This window comes from Oryctolagus cuniculus, chromosome 3 (genome assembly GCF_051225735.1).
Source record: "Oryctolagus cuniculus isolate XC-2025 breed Fujian yellow rabbit chromosome 3, ASM5122573v1, whole genome shotgun sequence".
Classification (NCBI taxonomy): domain Eukaryota; kingdom Metazoa; phylum Chordata; class Mammalia; order Lagomorpha; family Leporidae; genus Oryctolagus; species Oryctolagus cuniculus.
This window is the reverse complement of record NC_142869.1, coordinates 50606626-50627653: the sequence shown is the minus strand read 5'-3', so window position 1 is coordinate 50627653 and position 21028 is coordinate 50606626. Positions and strand designations below refer to the sequence as shown.

General features: G+C 40.1%; 1 protein-coding gene and 1 long non-coding RNA gene across 2 annotated transcripts in view; one reads left to right on the top strand and one right to left on the bottom strand.

Moving 5' to 3' along the window:
* Window positions 1–21028, top strand: part of ANKAR (ankyrin and armadillo repeat containing) — a 66320-nt gene that overhangs the window by 27186 nt on the left and 18106 nt on the right. The window contains exons 9-13 of the mRNA XM_051849350.3: window positions 5063–5264; window positions 7120–7328; window positions 11024–11128; window positions 12379–12620; window positions 19947–20115. Coding sequence (XP_051705310.3) covers window positions 5063–5264; window positions 7120–7328; window positions 11024–11128; window positions 12379–12620; window positions 19947–20115 — 927 coding nt within the window. The remainder of the gene's footprint in view (window positions 1–5062; window positions 5265–7119; window positions 7329–11023; window positions 11129–12378; window positions 12621–19946; window positions 20116–21028) is intronic.
* On the bottom strand, window positions 4372–9396 carry LOC149127337 (uncharacterized). The gene is made up of 2 exons (XR_016232028.1): window positions 7628–9396; window positions 4372–4869 (listed from the first exon to the last, which is right to left on the bottom strand). It is a non-coding gene; the product is annotated as an uncharacterized LOC149127337 (long non-coding RNA).

Here is a 21028-nt window from a genome sequence, read left to right as displayed (position 1 = left end):
ATAATGATATTTCCCACCCTACCCTGCGTCCCTCCCCCCACCACCCTTCTTCCTTTCTTTCTTCTTTTAATTTTTGCAATGGCATACTTTCAATTTTCTTTATAATCACAACCAATACTAAGAGCCAACCTGTTTTAGTAGACACCATGTCCAGAAACATGGTAGCCAAACTGTGGACACTCATAAATTATCAACTAGTGGCCAAGAGCCAGACGTCTCTCCCCCTGCATTACATTTACCTCTGTCCAGACCCTAACAGCCAGTCCCCATTGTCCAGCAGCTACTAACATTAAAACAAAAGCACCCAAATGTTTATTTTAGACAGCCTGCCCCAAACTCCGAATAGAGACAGTGATGGGTGGGGAGAGAGTATAAAATTTTACAAGCAACTAGGAACCACAATGTAGCTGAGAAAGGCTCAAATTCACTCCCCCACTGTCACTTCTGGGGGTCACAGTCCAGCTTTCTCAAACTCCTGGCTGTCTCACCAATATGCCATGAGCAAGGGGTGCATTAATCTCACTGCAGGTTCTTGCTTGCACAAAGAAAAGCATTAAAGTGCAGATACATATAAGGTGTGCAAGGTTATAACAATTTATTCCAAAGATAAGAAATTGAGCACAAACTCATGAGCCTGGGTTGCTCATGCAAAGGGAAATACCCATCATGAGAGAGCAGTGGGCCAGAGGGTTGTCTGAAGAGGGAGGTGTGGGGGAGGAGAGAGAGAGAGGGCCCTGTGTAACACCTCCAGCTGGGGTCCCAGGCAAAAGAGAGAGCCCCTTCCAATTGCTGGTCTTTTCTGTAAGGTGGGGGGTGGTGCCTGTACAGGCATGAAGCCATCTGTGAATTATGTGGTTCCTTCCCAAGTTCCACTTGGAGCTTAATATACATATTTTCATGGTGTACGCCATTAGGTCCAGGAGGAAACAGGTGCATCCTTAGAAAGGGAGCATTTTGTTTGACTAGTAGGGGGATAGAATTACATATGGGGCCTTGAGACTTCCAGCTCAGCAGGTGTTACCTAACTACCTGCCTATTTATCACATATCAGTTTGATATGTGACATTCTCTGGAGGGGCATTCTCAGTCATTATTGTTTCAAATATTTCTTATATTTCCTTCTTCTCCTTCTGTTTTTATTTCAGTCTTTGGTCTTTTTACTTTTCAGTCCTGAAGGTTTCTGGTGGTGCATCAGCAAGCTCAGAGCTGCTTTGCTTAGCTACATGTAGTCTACTATTAAGTTCATCAAAGGCAGTCTTCATTTTTATTGCACTGATTTTTTTTCTTAATCTTTCTGGCATTTCCTTTTTAGTTCTTAGGATTGCCATCTCTTTCTGCTTACATTGTCCATCTGCTCTTTTTTTTTTTTTTTTTTTTTTTTTTTTTTTTTTGACAGGCAGAGTGGACAGTGAGAGAGAGAGACACAGAGAAAGGTCTTCCTTTGCCGTTGGTTCACCCTCCAATGGCCGCTGCGGCCGGCGCGCTGCGGCCGGCGCACCGCGCTGATCCGATGGCAGGAGCCAGGAGCCAGGTGCTTTTCCTGGTCTCCCATGGGGTGCAGGGCCCAAGCACTTGGGCCATCCTCCACTGCACTCCCTGGCCACAGCAGAGAGCTGGCCTGGAAGAGGGGCAACCGGGACAGAACCCGGTGTGCCGGCGCCGCTAGGCGGAGGATTAGCCTAGTGAGCCGCGGCGCCGGCCTTCCATCTGCTCTTGCCAGCTGCCAACTTCATTTGTTAGAATCTGTAGCATATTAATTGTAGTTATTTTAAATTTCTTCTCTAATAATTCTAACTTCCCTAGCTTGTCTGGTTCTGGTGCTCACTCTATCTCTTCAAACTGTGTTTTGTGTGTGTTTTAACATGCCTTGTCCATTTTTCTGGAAAGCCAGACATAAAGGGAACTTGCAGTAAATAGTCAATAAAGAGGAGTAAGGTATGGGGAACAGGGAAGCACGCTCTAGTCCAATGATTAGGTTGCAGCCTTTTGGTGAATCTTTGCCTGTAGGCGTTGAACTTCACCAGTACTTCTCACTCCCCTTCTCCTGTTTCTTGGAAGGGACTTGGGTTGGAAATTTCTGTTCCCAAGTAGGTTAAGTTCTGTCAAAAACTCAGCAGGTTAGGCTCTGCTAAAACAGTTTCTACGGAGAGCAACCTTGTTAGGAACAGAGAGCTCTGGATCATTTTTAAATGATTCCTTTTGCCTCCGCCTACTGGATGCAGAAGAGGATTTTCCTCCAACATGGTATTCACTGTAAAGACCTGGTAGACTTCCTGGAGGTGAAACATAAAAGCATGACCCCGTCCCCCTCCCACTCTTGTCTCCTATAACTAGTCCCTTTTGAGTTTTTAATTCTGGTACTTGTCTACATTGAGCCTCTAGCAATTCAGATGTAGTTAAGATTTTCCTATGAGGGGATGGGGACAGCATTATGGTGTACCAGGTTAAGTTGCCACCTGAGATGCCAGCAATCCCAGATTAGTGCCAGTTCTAGTTCTGGCTGCTCCACTTCCAACCCAACTCCCTGTTACCACATCTGGGAAGGCAGCAGAGGATGGCCTGAGTACTTGGGTCCCTCCACTCATGTGGGAGACCTGGATGGAGTTCTGGGCTCCTGTTTTTACCTGGCCCAGCCCCAGCCATTGTGGACATTTGTTGAGTGAACCAGTAGATGGAAGATGTCCCTGTCTCTGTCATCTCTCCCTCTCCCTGTATAACTCTGCCTTTCAAATGAATGGATAAATATTTTTTAAAAGATTTTCCTAACCTCATACTGGCTGGTTCCGAAGAAGTTTCTACTCGTAGAGTTCTGTTCCAGGAGGTTATGTTGCTCTGTGTCTTCAGTTTTGAGGGCATCAGTTTGTCTATGACTCTGTGATATGATTTTTCAGTTGGCTTGACTGTTTACTTGTTAGGATAAAGTAGTAACCTCTAAGCTCCTTACATGCTAGGCCAGAAACTTGTAGGACTGAGCAGTAATTTTAAATATAGAGATTTGGGCCAAGTTGTATAGACTCACAAAAACTATAATATAAAACTTAAACTACTAAAGCATGCAAGAGGACACTAGAAGTTTGTGAGTTGAAAGAGATTTAATGAAAGCAATGCTTTGTTGAAGAAATACCATTGAAGCCAGTGAATGAATAGGAGTTAGCTAGATGCTGATAAGGGAAGAATCATACATGAGATGGAAACTGTCAAAGGTATGAATATTTCAGGGAGACTTAAAAGTTAAAGATATTTGACAAAGAGAGAAGTGGACACAGAGACATCTTCCATCTGCTGATTTGTTCACCAAATTCCTGCATCAGCCAGGCAGTCAGGGGTGCCCCAGGTCAAAGTCAGGAGCCTGGAACTAGGTTGTGTCTCCCATATGGATGGCAGGGATCCAAGTAATAGAACATCAAATGCTACTCCTGGAGTGTGCAACAACAGGAAGCTGGGGCAATGAGTGGAACGGGACTTGGAACCAGGCACCCTGATGTGGGATGCAGGTATCCCAAGAGGCATCTCCACTACTGTGCCAAATGCCCACAAACCCTTCTCTCCATATTTTGCTGTTTTGTTTTGTTTTGCTAGAGTGAGAGGAAAGGGAATTGTAGATGGTTGTCCAAGCTAATTTACAGCCAGTGGATCCTGTCACTTTTCCATAGGATCATGTGACCTTGAGAAGCCACTGAAAAGTTTTTTAGCAAGGATATGAAAAGATGAGTTTACATCTTAAAAAACATAGATTGAGTGAACCAAGAACAAGGAATAGATATTAGTTGGGAGGTAGTTATGGCCTTAACAAGGGTGGAGGTGGCAGTAAATATATATTCTAGAGATATTTATATTTGTTGCTGGGCCAGTTATAAAGATAGAACAAAGTGCCAGGATGCCTTCCAGGTTCTGGTTTTAGAATTCCCTGGATCGTGATATCTTTTACTGATTTAGGGAACAATGAAAGTGGACTATGTTTGGAGGGAAAGATAGGTTTCCAATTTGGAAAACACTGAAGTTTGGGATGATGTGTAGAGGTGCTTAGTGAGATGTTGGAGATATAGATAGGGAGCTCAGAGACAGTATTTGACCCAGAAACATAATCCTGGGAACCCTTAACTTACAGATAGTAAGTGAAACCATTGAGAAGGGGAAAACACCCAAGATAAAGTGTTAAGGCTCATTTGGACACTAGGTCAATGAGGAGGACCCAGAGATACTACAAAGGAGTAGCCAGAAAGGAAGGAGAAAAATGGAAGAGGTGATATCACAAACGCCAAGAGAAGAAACTGTTTTCAGTAATAGAAAGTGTCAACAGTGTAAAAATACTGTTAAGGGGTTAGTAAGAGGAATTGAAAAATGGCAGCTAGATTCAGTGACATAGAGGCATTTTGTGAACACTGGTTTTTATTGTCAAAGGATTCATCATTTGCTACATTTGAATAAGGTGGAAAACAATTTAAACAATAAATACATTATTTTATCACAAGAATATTTTACATGCTTCAATTTTCAAATATTTAATATGTTCAGTGCTATTTCTTTGCTTATAAAGCAAAGTGATTTTTTAAAATTTATTTATTTGACAGGTAGAGTTATAGAGAGAGAGAGGAGACAGAGAGAAAAAGGTGTTCCTTTCGTTGGTTCACTCCCCAAATGGCCGCTACAGCCAGCACGCTGCGTCAATCCAAAGCCAGGAGCCAGACACTTCCTCCTGGTCTCCCATGCGGGTGCAGGGCCCAAGCACTTGGGCCATCCTCCACTGCACTCCCGGGCCACAGCAGAGAGCTGGCCTGGAAGAGGAGCAACCGGGACTAGAACTGGCACCCATATGGGATGCCAACGCCGCAGGCAGAGGATTAACCTAGTGTGCCATGGTGCCGGCCCCTGCAAAGTGAGATTTTAATAGTCAGACATCCTGAGTTAGATATATGCAGGGTTACCTAAATTAATGTTTCTAGTAGCTATATAGGAGATTTTATGTGATACAGTACTAGGCACTGTGGTTGGATACCATAAAGGTAAAGGTTTTATGACGGTTAGTCCTTTGGTCACAGAAGTCATCATTCATCCACTCTAGGCCCAACACCCCTGCACCTGGCTGCACAGGCCTGTTCCTTAGAGACAACCATCTGTCTGCTCTGCTTCAAAGCTGACTACACACTTTCTGAAAAGAGAGGCTGGATGCCGATTCACTTTGCTGCCTTCTACGACAATATCTGCATTGTCATTGCTCTCTGCAGGAAGGAGCCTAGTTTGCTGGAAGCCGAGACAACAGCTGAGTAAGTTAAGAAGCACTGACAAGAATATGAATTTCTGCTTTGCATCGCTTGCCCCTCAAACTGACACTAAAATGCATTATTGATACGGATGATTTGAAAAACGTGTAAAGCTTTCTCTGCTGTTGTTTCTTTTTTTCTTTTTTGAAACTCTTTTTTCTCCTTTTTTAAAAAATGTTTTATTTATTTAAAGGGAACAAACTTCCTACCACTTGTCTTTAGAATTTATAAGAGTTCTTTCAACTTGTACATGTTTTTCATAAGAATAAGAAGCAAGCCCTAGGGATTTTGATCTAACCTTATCCCAGTTATATGGTTCCACAGATTGGTTTATCAGGTTACCTAGTTAGTTCCAAGAAAGAAACCTGATAGTAGGGAGGAAAATATTGCTCTAAATTGGACCCTATACAGTAGCAGGCAGCCCCTAGAGCTCTAGACCCAAGTGGATAGGCCTGGGATGGCAGAAATATGGATTGGTATTCAGAAGAAGAAAAATGCACTAAAAAGAATAAAATAACTTTACAATTTTTTTAAAAAAAAATCCCGAACAGTCATTTTGTTCACAACTTAGCTGGCGATCAACCTATAGGGTGGACCTGTGATGTCTCCTGTTGGTGTACTCTTGACCTGAAAGCTAAAGACCAACTTACTATATTTTTAAATTTCTGAACCTGATTTAGACCTAGTTTTAAGTAGGTCTTCAAGTAGCCTGTCCACTGTTATTCAGTGGTCTGTGAGTGCATAATGGTTTGAAGGTGTGAAGGACACTGGCTTCATCTTATTGTTCCTTAATCTTTTTTTTTTTTTTTTTTTGACAGGCAGAGTGGACAGTGAGAGAGAGAGAGACAGAGATAAAGGTCTTCCTTTGCCGTTGGTTCACCCTCCAATGGCCGCCGCGGCCGGCGCGCTGCGGCCGACGCACCACACTGATCTAATGGCAGGAGCCAGGTACTTATCCTGGTCTCCCATGGAGTGCAGGGCCCAAGGACTTGGGCCATCCTCCACTGCACTCCCGGGCCACAACAGAGAGCTGGCCTGGAAGAGGGGCAACCGGGACAGAATCCAGCGCCCCGACCGGGACTAGAACCCGGGGGGCCAGAGCCACAAGGTGGAGGATTAGCCTAGTGAGCCGCGGTGCCGGCCGTTCCTTAATCTAAGGCTTCCATTGTCATCATCCTGAATGCTGATTTCTGTTTCCATTATCATCCCTGAATTGAGCCATGAGAACAGAAAGAGAGTAAAAGCATTAACATACTCCTTTCTTTTTAGGGAGCTACCTGTGTACCTTCCATCCTGTTTTCTAAACTTAGTTGAATGGCAATATCTGTCTATAAGGGAAGGTGGAAAATGTTATATTGGGTGGTATGACCCTATACCCAACCCAAAGGTCTTCAGTATCTAAAAGGCAGTTGGTAGTTGTTTGAGAAAAAAAAAAATGTTTGTTTCTGCCACAGTGAGGAAGCTAGGATTTGAAAATTGAACATGAAAGAAATGGATTTGACTACTACTTGAACCACAGTTTCATCATTTCTAAATGGGCTGATAACATTTGCCTTTTTTTTTTTCTTCAGCCATATTATTGTTAAAAGGATTAAATAGGATAGAGTACACCAAGAATTTTGTGCATCATCTACATCTAAACAAAATATAAGTCATGACAGTTAAGTTGGGAGGAAAGGTAGAAACCAGTACTAAAGACGGCACAAAACCTATTCACATGTGGAACATACAAGGCAAGAATTCAAAAGGAAAATATGATGTAGAAATCATACCATCCTCCAACAGTTTGAAGAGTTTTACAATGAGTAAATGTGACTGTATATTTGTACCCTATTATAATATGTTCCTTGATTTTTAGGAATCAGTGTACTCCATTGTTACTTGCTGCCACTTCAGGAGCACTGGACACCATTCAGTACCTATTTTCTCTTGGTGCTAACTGGAGAAAAATGGATGCCAAGGGAAATAATATTATTCACTTATCAGTGCTAACCTTTCACACAGAGGTTCTCAAACATATAATAGAGCTAGATATTCCTGAACTCCCAGTTTGGAAAACTTTGGTAGGTGAGTATAGAACATATGATTTCTTCTAAAATAAATGTCTGATTAATATTGGATTTAAGTATTGGTACCCTGAAATAGAGCACATAAAATATATGCATCATATTTTAAACACTTAAAATGATGAAATTGGAGTGGGCATTTGGAACAGCAGTTCTGACACTATTTGGGATGCCTGCATTCCATACTGCAGTGCCAGAGTTCGAGTCCCAGCTTCACTTCTGACTCTAGCTTCCTGTTGGTGTACACCCTGGGAGGCACCAGGTGATGATGGTTCAAGTAATCGGGTTCCTGCCACATACCTGGACGACCTGGATTGAGGTCCAGGCTTCGGACTGTGATGTGGTCCAGCCTGGGCTGTTGGTAGCATTGGGGAGTGAACCAGTGAATGGAAGATCTCTTTCCATTTCTGTCTCTTGCTCTCTCTCTCTCATTCTGCCTTTAAAATAAATAAATACACATTTAAAAGCTAGAAAAAAAAAGCAACAAAGGACTCTAATTCTTTGTGTGCAAAAGTAGTTGTTTTATTTCTAAGTTAAAGATCTGTGACCCAGATTATATTTTACAGCATTATAATTATTTTTACTTCCCAACTTTCTTCAAAAGCCTAACCATCCTTTCCTCCATAAAAAAAGAATTATAACAAAAGAAAGAAGGAAGAAATTAAATTGGAAAACATTTCCTCCAGTTTATGCATTGTGCTTAATATTGGAGAGAAATTCAGCAAAATCTTTCCTCAATATTTGGATTATTTTGTGAAAATTCTTCTCCAAACTTATATTTTTTTCTCCAAACTTATATTCAGTCTAGGCAGAAATACTATAAGAATATGAATTACCAAGCCAGCTGAATGTACACATCTAATTTATTCCTTCCCAAGACCTTTATAGTTATATGGAAATAATTTTAAATAAATAAAACAATTACAATAATTATATAAAATATAATTACATAAAATATAAAATAATTATTAGTAATGAAACAGAAGAAAAGTATTCAAGGGAAACCATGAAAGTATATAATAGCAATAGAATATTAGAAGAGGGAAACCAGTAAGTTTTAGGACTTAGCTGGGCAGAGACAATCACTTCAAGCCAACAGTGGAAAGGCTGGAAACCTCCTAGACTGAGAACATCATAAAATCTCAAAAGGCTTGAGAACTGACAGAGCCAATCAGGAGTGCTCTCTGCAAAGACTAACCAGTAAAGGACTAAAGATACCAAGCCTGTATTTCTGCCCAACAAACAAAACAGAGAGAGAGAGACACAGACAGACAGACAGACACACCCAGGAATAGGGGGTGTGACCCAAAAGGAAAGCAAAGGGAATATACAGAACTGTACAACCAGGCTGTCAGTGGAGGATGGGAGGAATTATCAATAGATATAAAGAAAATTAAGCAGATGAAATACAATGAAATTATTATGTCCATAAAAAACAAAAGTGAAATGTGATATAACTATAGTACATTACAGTGCTCAGCTGTGAATAACATGAATAGGCACCGTAACAGAGGTACTAAGTATTGATTTAACTAAAAATCCTAGGGGAAAGGGAAGCAAGAGGAAAATGACAGAACCACCCTGAAGGAGCTGGTTTTCCATAACATGAAGTTGATTAGTGATGTCTAAAATTAATATGGCAAACATAGCAGTGTATGTAATTATGGAAAAACAGGGAGATACGTAAATCACAGAAGATATAGGAAAGAGTCCAAAATGTTTAGATCTGAAGAGATGGATCCAAACGAGTAGGGGATGGTAGGGGCCAGAAACCATGACTTTGATAAAATAAAAACAAAGTAAAAAAGAAAGAAATTGGAGAATGAGAACTGATTTTCTCCAGTGATGCATTTAGGATAGGATAAGATGTACTTAATATTTTCAGTCCCACTCTCCTAATTCAAAAAGTTTGAATATTTAGTGTGTGTGTGTGTTTTTTTTGACAGAGTTAGAGAGAGAGAGACAGAGAGAAAGGTCTTCTTTTGCTGTTGGTTCACCCTCCAAATGGCTGCCATGGCTGGTATGCTGCGGCCCGTGCGCTGCGCCGATCCAAAGCCAGGAGCCAGGTGCTTCTCCTGGTCTCCCATGCACGTACAGGGCCCAAGGACCTGGGCCATCCTCCACTGCACTCCCTGGCCACAGCAGAGAGCTGGCCTGGAAGAGGGGCAACTGGGACAGAATCCGGCGCCCCAACCGGGACTAGAACCCTGAGTGCCAGCGCCGCAGGCGGGGGATTAGCCTAGTGAGCCGCAGCGCCGGCCTGAATATTTAGGTTTATTTATTTTTTTATTTTTTTATTTTTATTTTTTGACAGGCAGAGTGGACAGTGAGAGAGAGAGACAGAGAGAAAGGTCTTCCTTTACCGTTGGTTCACCCTCCAATGGCCGCCATGGCTGTCGCGCTGCCACTGGCACACTGTGCTGATCCGATGGCAGGAGCCAGGTGCTTCTCCTGGTCTCCCATGGGGTGCAGGGCCCAAGGACTTGGGCCATCCTCCACTGCACTCCCTGGCCACAGCAGAGGGCTGGCCTGGAAGAGGGGCAACCGGGACAGAATCCGGCGCCCCGACTGGGACTAGAACCCGGTGTGCCGGCGCCGCAAGGCAGAGGATTAGCCTAGTGAGCCGCGGTGCCAGCGGAATATTTAGTTTTAATAATTAGCTCAATACCAGTCTTGGAATTTTCTTAGAACTGGATACATATTTCAAGTATACCACCTCCAATATATATTGGAAAGTGTTTTCAATGTCTGATTGCATGCATATACAACATTGTATCTTTGTCTTTTTAGGATCAAGTGGGAGGACCATCCTATTATTTCAACAGACTAAACCACTGCAAATTCCTAGCTTGCTATTGGGAAAGTCTGGCCCCTAACAGGAATAGCCTCATGATACAGAAAACTGATGACCACTTCTTCCTACAGCCTTAGATAGGAAGTTCTGATAATGGTTAGAACAGAATACACAAGCCAGCAGCTGGCTGATGCCTCTTTGCCGTGCACCCTGGATTAGCTCCCTCTCCTCACACTGCCCATGTCCACTCTGGGTAAACTAAGAATGAGTTGGATTATTTGAATTCTGCAGGGCCAGCTCTTGGAGTGGAAGCTGAGTTTTAAGGGAGAGTCCCTTGGATTGACCCAGCCAAGGGAGGGGTAGGACATTTTAAGTAGCAGAGTGGCTGGAATCAGAATGAGGAAAGCATATTTCTGTGTGGTTTTGCTCACACACCACAGACTTGTTTAGAAGTGTGTGTATTTGTATTGTTTTCAGTCTGGAATACAAGTTCATTGAAGGTTTTTTTAAAGGTATGTTTGTCACACTTGAGATGTATAAAGCCTCATATCGAATGGATATTGAATTTTTATTGAGGATAATGCAATTTACTTTACCATTCTTGAAAACCCATACTCAAATTTTATTCAACAACTAATATTAAGCAACTGAGAGATGTACTGTTTTCCAAATGAATTTGAACTATGTGATCAGTTAGTCCAACTCATTTGGACCAAAAATAATGAATGATGTTTAAGATTTTTTTTTCCCCATTAATTATATGGGCTTTAATGCTTGCAGTTGATGGTAATGGTGCTAATCTCAACCTTTGGGTTCACTTGGCTGCTACAGAAACAGAACCAACCATTCCACAGCCTCTTATTTAAATTACAGTTTGTGTTTCTCTGCTGATTACTTACTAGAAATGCTGCAGTGTGAAAGCTATAAACGAAGGATGATGGCAGTCATGTCCTTAGAAGTAATTTGCTTAGCGAATGAACGATACTGGAAATGTATTTTGGATGCAGGTGAAGCAAAATCTACTATCTTCTTCTTACACTGTTCTATGTAGAATCATTTTATATTCAGGTCGATCACTTTACTGAGAATGAAATTTTTAATTGATTTTAAGTTTTTCTTTTCTAACTGGAAGCACTTTATGTATTTTTTCCACATGAAGCCTGAACTTAAGAACAACTAGTAAATTCTATTTCTCTAAAAGTTTGCAATTTGATGTTAAATTATATTATCATACTACTTTTATATTTAATTTAGAAATTATTCCTATTCTGAATTCGCATGATATGTTTTTTTAAGTTAAAAAAGCAGATGAAGTATTAGGCCTGGTTTTTGACTACCTCTGGTTTCAGAATTGAAGCTAATTGCTCAGCCTCTGTACTCAGGTATCCTCCTTAATAACATGTTTCTACCTTATAAGGTTGTTGTCATTACATCACTGTACAACGTAACTCTCTGAAATGATGGAAAAGTTCCATCTTTACCATCCAATATGGTAACACTACCCTAATGTGGATATTGAGTATTCACAAGATGGCCCATAAATACTGTTGAATGAATAAATTTAAATGTTTTTGATAACAGGATATCCTGATGTGTCCCTTAAAATATGTACAAAAAAACTCTGTGTCCAAAAATGAGCCTTAGACTTAAGTCATGAAGAATGTTTCACTTTAGTTAGCTAAATGAATAAATAAGAAAAGCCATAATTATAACTGGTATTTTTCTAGAATTTGTGTGTATTCTATAATTTACTTTCTTTTAACTTCACATTGTATAACAAATATCCAACTGAAGCCAGATTTTCTATTTTTAACCATGTCCAACGAATACAAAGAATTTATCAATGATCTTAAGCCAGCATTCAGTATTTCAAAGATCACATAAAGTTACTAATATAAAATATATGATTGTGTGCTATGTGAAAATCAAATGTAGGAACACAGAGAACTGCGTGCACCATAGACAACACAGAAAAGTATATTCATATAATTTTAAATGATTACTTTGTAAATATCTCATAAAATTACTTGTTAATTTTATATTGTAATACGCATAGGGTTATTTAAATCTTATGATGATTAATTGGCTACAAATGGTTATGAATAATTCATGATCTATTTATTTTCCTTCCTTCCCACCTCCTTCTCTCTCTCTCTCTCTCTCTCCCTTTTTCTTTCTTTCTTTCTCTCTCTCTCTCTCTCTCTCTCTCTCTCTCTTTCTTTCTTTCTTTCTTTCTTTCTTTCTTTCTTCATTTCAGGCACCATTCCTGCATTAATCAATCTACTAAAATGTCCCAAAATAAAATTACAGTGCAAAACTGTTGGGTTATTGAGTAATATCTCAACCCATAACAGTGTAGTGCATGCTTTGGTCGAGTCAGGAGGCATTCCAGCTGTGATCAACCTCTTGGCATCTGATGAACCTGAGCTGCACTCTCGCTGTGCTGTCATTCTCTACGATATTGCTCAGTGTGAAAACAAGGATGTTGTTGCCAAATATGTAAGTTCTTTTCCTAAAGCATGATTTTTTTAACTGACAGTGTTCTGCCATATAGAAACTGGGAAAGTGGAGACTTACGTTGCACACTAGCAAAATTCTGAGAGGAATAAACAGGCAAGGGGGAGATAGGGAGCCTGGTGCAAAATACTTCACTAAGAAGTTTGCATTCGAGTACAGTCCAGAAATAGATGTTGGAGCATTTTTCATATGTTAGTGTATGTTGTTTCTTTTAAGGAGGTATTAGGAGAAACCCTACCATTCTGGCTGTTTTTCTTCCTGTTCAGAAATGTTGTCTAATTGTACGCTACAAGATAATAAAACTATGCTTGATGAAAGCCAGGTAATTTTTTTTTATTAATACAAAGAGAAAAGAATTCATGTAGTTCATAGATACAGTTCTAAGAATATAATGATACTTCCCTCCACTTTCTTTTCTTTCTTTTTAAATTCTTATGATAAAATTTTTAATTTACTTCACAGTCACAGGCTTAATGCTTCACCAAATAAAGAGTTCAGCAAGTAAAAAGTAGAAATCTCATAGTTCTGCAGGACTGTAGATAAAGATTATTAATAATAATCAAATTCCAAGATGTCAGTTTCACTCATATACATTGAAAATTTTTGTACTTTTTACATTAACTACCACAAATCAGAGAAAACACGTGATATTTGTCTTTTTGGGTTGGAATGCTTATTTCACTAAGCATTAGTCTCAAAATGTGTCCATTTTCTTGCAAAAGACTGGATTTCATTCTTTTTAATGACTGACTAGTATTCCATTGTGCATTATTACCAAATTTTCATTATTTTTTAAACTTTAATAATAAAAACAAATTTCCTAAGTACAGCTTTTGGATTACAATGGCTCCCCCCCATAACTTCTCTCCCACCCGCAACCCTCCCATCTCCCGCTCCCTCTCCCATTCCATTCACATCAAGATCATTTTCAATTTTCTTTATATAAAGAAGATCAATTTAGTATATATTAAGTAAAGATTTCAACAGTTTGCATCCATACAGAAACACAAGGTGTAAAAATACTGTTTCAGTACTAGTTATAGCATTAATTCACATTGTATAACACATTAAGGACAGAGATCCTATATGGGGAGTAAGTGCACAGTGACTCCTGTTGTTGACTTAACAATTGACACTCTTGTTTATGGCATCAGTAATCATCCTAGGCTCTTGTCATGAGTTGCCAAGGCTATGGAAGCCTTTTGAGTTCACCAACTCTAATCTTATTTAGACAAGGTCATAGTCAAAGTGGAAGTTCTCTCCTCCCTTCAGAGAAAGGTACCTCCTTCTTTGATGGCCCATTCTTTCCACTGGGATCTCACTCACGGAGATCTTTCATTTAGGTCATTTTTTTTTTCCCAGAGTGTCTTGGCTTTCCATGCCTAAAATACTCTCATGGGCTCTTCAGCCAGATCCCAATGCCTTAAGGCTGATTCTGAGGCCAGAGTGCTGTTTAGCGCATCTACCATTCTATGAGTCTGCTGTGTATCCTACTTCCCATGTTGGATCATTCTCTCCTTCTTAATTCTATCAGTTAGTATTAGCAGACACTATTCTTGTTTATGTGATCCCTTTGACTCTTAATCCTATCATTATGATCAATGCTGAACTGAAACTGATCACTTTGACTAGTGAGATGGCATTGGTACATGCCACCTTGATGGGATTGAATTGGAATCCCCTGGCACGTTTCTAACTCCACCATTTGGGACAAGTCCGATAAAGCATGTCCCAAATTGTACATCTCCTTCCTCTCTTATTCCCACTCTTATATTTAATAGGTATCACTTTTCAGTTAAATTTAAACACCTAAGAATAATTGTGTATTAATTACATAATGCAACCAATAGTATTAAGTAGAACAAAAAAATACTAAAGGGATAAAGTATTAAGTTGTTCAATGACAGTCAGGACAAGGGCTGATCAAGTCATTGTTTCTCATAGTGTCCATTTCACTTCAACAGGTTTCCTTTTTGGTGCTTGGTTAGTTGTCACCTATCAGGGAGAAAATATGATATTTGTTCCTTTGGGACTGGCTTATTTCACTCAGCATGATGTGTTCCAGATTCCTCCATTTTGTTGCAGATGACCAGATTTCATTGTTTTTGACTGCTGTATTGTATTCTATAGAGTACATGTCCCATAATTTCTTTACCCAGTCTACTGTTGATGGGCATTTAGGTTGATTCCAGGTCTTAGCTATTGTGTATTGAGCTGCAATAAGCATTAAGGTGCAGACAGCTTTTTTATTTGCCAATTTAATATCCTTGGGTAAATTCCAAGGAGTGGGATGGCTGGGTTGAATGGTAGGGTTATATTCAGGTTTCTGAGGAATCTCCAGACTGATTTCCATAGTGGCTTTACCAGTGTGCATTCCCACCAAGAGTAGGTTAGTGTCCCTTTTTCCCCACATCCTCGCCAACATCTGTTGTTGGTAGATTTCTGTATGTAAGCCATTTTAACTGGGGTGAGATGAAACCTCATTGTGGTTTTGATTTGCATTTCCCTGATACCACATTTTCTTTATCCAATCATCTCTTGATGGACATCTAAGTTGGTTCTATACTTTAGCTATTGTGAATTGAGCTGCTATAAACATGGGGGTACAGATCACTCTTTCAACAAACTGATTTCATTTCCTTTGTATATATTCCTAGGAGTGGGATAACTGGGTCATATGGTAAATCTGTTTTCCATTTTCTGAGGAATTTCATACTGTCTTCCATAATGTTTAACCAGTTTACATTCCCATCAAAAGCATATTAGGGTACTGCTTTCTTACATTCTCACCAGCTTTTGTTATTTTTTGAGTTTTGAATGATAGTCATTCTGACTGGGATGAGGTGATTCCTCATTGTGGTTTTTTTGCATTTTCCTGATGGCTAGTGATCCTGAACATTTTTTTCATGTGACTGTTGGCTATTTGTATTTCATCCTCGGAAAAATTCCTGTTCATATCCTTTACCCATTTCTTAACTGGATTATTTGTTTTTGTCGTTGTTGTTGTTGTTGAGTTTCTCGAGCTTCTTATATATTCTGATCATTAATTCTTTATTGGAAGCAGATCTTTTCTCCCATTCTATCAGTTGCATCTTCACTTTGTTGATTATTTCCTTTGCTGTGCAGAAGTTTATTAGTTTGATGTAATCCCATTAGTCTATTTTTGTTTTTATTGCCTGTGCTTTCATGGTGTATATAGATATAGATATAGATATAGATATATTTTTTTTTTGACAGGCAGAGTAGACAGTGAGAGAGAGAGAGAAACAGAGAGAAAGGTCTTCCTTTTCCATTGGTTCACCCCCCAAGTGGCCGCTACGGCCCGCGTGCTACACCGATCCGAAGCCAGGAGCCAGGTGCTTCCTCCTGGTCTCCCATGCGGGTGCAGGGCCCAAGCACTTGGGCCATCCTCCACTGCATCCCCGGGCCACAGCAGAGAGTTGGACTGGAAGAGGAGCAACTGGGACAGAACCAGCGCCCCAACTGGGACTAGAACCCGGGGTGCCGGCGCCACAGGCGGAGGATTAGCCTAGTGAGCATCGGCACCGGCCTCTTCCATGGTCTTTTACCAGAAATCTTTGTCATGCCAATGTCTTGCAGTGTTTCCCCCATGTTTTCCTCTAGTGTTTTAATGCTTTCCACTCTTAGGTTTAGATCATTGCTCCATTGTGAGTTGATTTTTGTGTAACTATGGAATCTTTATTTCTTCAAATAAAATCCACATTATTATGTTTGCTAATGTTTTATGTAAGCCCTCTATGTAGCTATTTATAAGTGAGTATTTAATAGTTTTTTTTTCAGATTTTTCTTCTTCATTAAGGGTTGAATAATTTAGGATTATAAGATATACCTTTTTAAAAAGTCAATTTTTATATTTTACCTTGAATTCTATCTTAGCCAAAAGTGTTTGTGTTGTTTTCTTTGTGTTCTCATATTTAATTTGTCTTAGATCATCCTTTTCTTTTTAGCTTTTTTTTTTTTTTTTAGACAGGCAGAGTCAGACAGTTAGAGAGACAGAGAGAAAAGTCTTCCTTCCGTTGGTTCACCCCCCGATGGCTGCTACGGCCGGCGTGCTGCACCGATCTGAAGCCAGGAGCCAGGTGCTTCCCCCCAGTCTCCCATGTGGGTGCAGGGCCCAAGCACTTGGGCCATCCTCCACTGCCTTCCCGGGCCACAGCAGAGAGCTGGACTGGATGGACTGGAAGAGGGGCAACCAGGACAGTATCCGGCGCCCCGACTGGGACTAGAACCCGGAGTACTGGCACCGCAGGTGGAGGATTAGCCTAGTGAGCTGTGGTGCCGGCCTCTTTTTAGCTTTTTAAAACACATTTATTTATTTGAAAGGCAGAAATACAGACAGAAAATGAGAGGCAGAGAGATCTTCCATCCACTGGTTCACTCCTCAAATGGTCACAACACGTGGGGCAGGGCCAGGCCAAATCTAGGAGCCTGGAACTCCATCCTGGTCTCCAACATGGGAGGCAGGGGCCCAAGAATTTGGGCCATTCTCTGCTGCTTTCCCAGGCACAATAGCAAGGAGCTGAATCAAAAGCGGAACAGCTAGGACTAAAACTTTTGCTTGAATGGGATGCTAGTGTCACAGGTGACAGCTCAACCCACTGCACCGCAATGCCAGGCCCACCTTTAACATTCTTCTGGGTCATGTAATGTTGTATTTGTTAATAATCATTTAGAAATGGCCGGCACCGTGGCTCACTTGGTTAATCCTCCACCTGCGGCACCGGCACCCCGGGTTCTAGTCCTGGTCTGGGCACCAGTTTTGTCCTGGTTGCTCCTCTTCCAGTCCAGCTCTCTTCTGTGGCCCAGGAGTGCAGGTCCAGGTCCTTGGGCCCTGCACCCACATGGGAGACCAGGATGAAGCACCTGGCTTTGGATCAGTGTAGCACACGGGCCGTAGCGGCCACTTGGGGGGGGGGGGTGAATCAATGGAAAAAGAAGACCTTTCTCTCTGTTTCTCTCTCTCTCTCTCACTGTCAGACTCTGCCTGTCAAAAAAAAATCATTTAGAAAATATATTACAAATAAAGACACATGCAGGCCTACCTCTACAGTTGGTTAATTAGTCTTATCTATTTAGACCTTATAATGCTCAGAGATGCAAATAATTAGCCAGAGTTAAGATAAATGTGTTCCTCCTATGTATATCAGCATTTTATCACTTATTTTTCTTTTTCAAATTTTATTAATGTAAAGAGAACAGATCTCATGTATTTCATAAGTACAGTTCTAAGAAGATAGCCATACTTCCTTCCCTTCCCTTTTCCCTCAATCCACCTCCTTCCTTCCTTCCTTTTTTCTTTTATTTTTGCCAGGACATAATTTTAATCCAATCTGTAACCACAATCTTAATTCACAACATTAAAAAGCAGGAAGAACACAGTTCCACAAGAGCATAAATAAGGCCTAAAAATGACAAATCACAAGATGTCTGTTTTACTCTTATATAGTTACTATGCTATATTAACTGCCACCTATCAGAGAAAACATATCAGTCTTTTCAGGACTGTCTTATTTCACTAAGCATAATGGTTCCCAGTCACATCATTTTATTGCACAAGATAGGATTTCATTCTTTTTTTATGACTGAGTGACTGAGTAGTATTCCATAGTATATGTGTGTGTGTCTGTGTGTGTAGGTAGATATAGATAGATATACATTCCAAATTTATTTTTCCAAATTGAGTTAACTCATTTACATTTAATGATATACATGTTCAGTCTTAGTTCTGACAGAATGCTGTATTTTATTCCTTATGTTCCAAAAATGTATTTGTGCAAGCATAAATTATTTATGTGGCCCCACTCAAAATAAGGGGAAGCCAAAAGTGCAGATTGTATGTCAAAGAGAAAAAAGATGTTGAAGAATACATAGCTACTCTCTCACACAGGATTTATTGTGTCACGTGATTTCTCCAGTACCTGCTGAGGTGTGATTTTAGCAAAGGGTTTTTCCACATACAGTATATTTTTGTGATTTTCTGTCTGTAATTTTGTGGACATTTGTTTAAGTTTTTCTTGTGGTAAAAGTTTTTCTACTTCATTACATTCGCAGGGTTTTTCATCTGCATGGGTTGTGCAACAGAGATGAATTATGGTAGAAAGTTCTGAGTCCCTCAATGTGTGCTGAAGACTGACTGCTGGCAAAAAGATTTTTACATTCATTTTATAGATAGGGATTTTGGGTTTTTGTGTTGTTCCATCATGTGTATTTTGTTGTCTATTGAGGTCCAACTTCTGGTTAGATGTTTTTTTCACATTCATTATGTTCAAAAGGTTTTCTCTGTGAATTCTCTGATGCTTAATCAGGGTTGACCTCTGAAGAAAGGCTTTTCCACATTCGTAACATTTTAAGGTTTCTTCCATGTGTGACTTCTCTGATGTGTTAATGAGGTATGACTTCTAGCAAAACACCTTTCTACTCTCATTACATTCATAAGGTTTCTCCCTTGTGTGAATTGTCCAATTTCTAATGAGATCTGACTTCTGATAAGTGTTTATTCCACATTCCGAGCATACCTGGGGCTTTTCCCCTTTGTGGATTGTGTACTGGTTGGTATGGCAGGATTCAGCCAGGCTGGTCTGGAAAAGAGTCAGCCTCCAGCTCTCATACCCATTCCTGCTGTTCCAGACAGAGACTTATGTTTCTTCTTCTGCACTCAAGGTGGAGACACTTAATTTGTAAAACTGCGCCCTGCCAGCCTTTTCTGCAGTCAACGGCCATGGTGATCTCTCTCCTCCTGATTGACAGCTCACACACATTTATTAAGTCTCCTACCTGTATTGTACTCCTTCCTCTTTTCCTTGATATTCTTGCATTATTTCTGTTGGTTGCGTGAAATTTCCTTATTCAAAATAAGGAAATTATATTTACATTTTAGAATAATATTTGGTAATGCACAAAAGCAATTGCCATTTACTAGTACAGTGTCCAAAATGGTGCATGTTTCCGAATGGGGCAGTGTCTTTAATTGGTTGATTTCCCTCAGTTGCTTCACTTGTTGGCTATTTACTAAATGTTTCAGTGAATGTAAAGCCTGAAATTATTTTGGAGGCTATTTTAAAATGTATTTATTGAATGTTTACCTTAATGTTAAAGTATAAGATTTGTTCAGAATTGTATTAGTTGTCATTTAATGTCATATCAGTAGACACATTTGTTTCTAGGCAATTGTTATCCCTTGAAGTAAGCGCATTTTTACATTTTATGATTGGAAACTTGTGTTTCTAAATAAAGATTGAATGTATCCTCAAAAAATTCAAAAGCAATTACCTTTTTATCTATTTTTAGAATGGAATACCAGCTCTGATAAATCTCTTGACATTAAACATAGAAAATGTGCTAGTAAATGTAATGAATTGTATCCGGGTATTGTGTATAAAAAATGAAATCAACCAAAGAGCAGTGAGAGACCACAATGGGATCCAACATCTTATCAGATTTCTGAGTTCTGATTCAGGTGAGCCTCTGTCTCGGTATTATTTCAAAGTAAGCAGATATATGCAGTGAAGCAAATAAAGGTTGGGGCTTATCCTATCTGAACAGACATCCTGGATTTGTCTTCAAATGGTCTAGACATGTGTAACATAACTTAAATGTCTGGAACACTTAAATTTTTTTAAAGATTTATTTATTTATTTGAAAGGCAGAGTTACAGAGAGGCAGAGGCAGAGAAAGAGAAAGAGAAGTCTTCCATCTGCTGGTTCACTCCCCAGGTGGCCACAATGGCCAGAGCTACATCAGTCTGAACCGAGGAGCCAGGAGCATCTTCTGAGTTTCCCATGAAGGTGAAGGGGCCCAAGGACTTGGACCAAGGTCTTCTACTGTTTTCCCAGGCCATAGCAGAGAGCTGGATTGGAAGTGGAGCAGCCAGGACATGAACCGGTGCCCACATGGGATGCTGGCAATGAGGCAGTAGCTTTACCCACTACACCACAGCGCCAGCCCCTGGAACACTTAAAATTAAACTGCTGAATTTATAATAGGAATTGACTCTCAAAAGCAAAGAGTTGTTTGAAAAATATTTAATGAGACATGTTTATAAATGGAAATATTGGCATGAATAATGAAGGGAATGCAAATCTGCCCAGGGTAGATGTCTTCTTGTATGAACAGTGTTCAGATCTATCATTTGTAGCTATTATTGCAACTTACAACAAGGACTTCAGATTTGCTATTACATATTTGATATCAAGATTCAAGGACATCAGGCCAATTCTTAGTTTCCGAAGTATGTCTCAGTACCAAGAACATTGAAAACCACAAGGCAGTTCTTGCAGCTATTTGCAAATGGTCTGTTTGATTTTGTAAGAATAATCTCATTCCAGGGAGTGTACCTGACAGTGTGAACTTCTAATCTTTGTTTTCCTCAA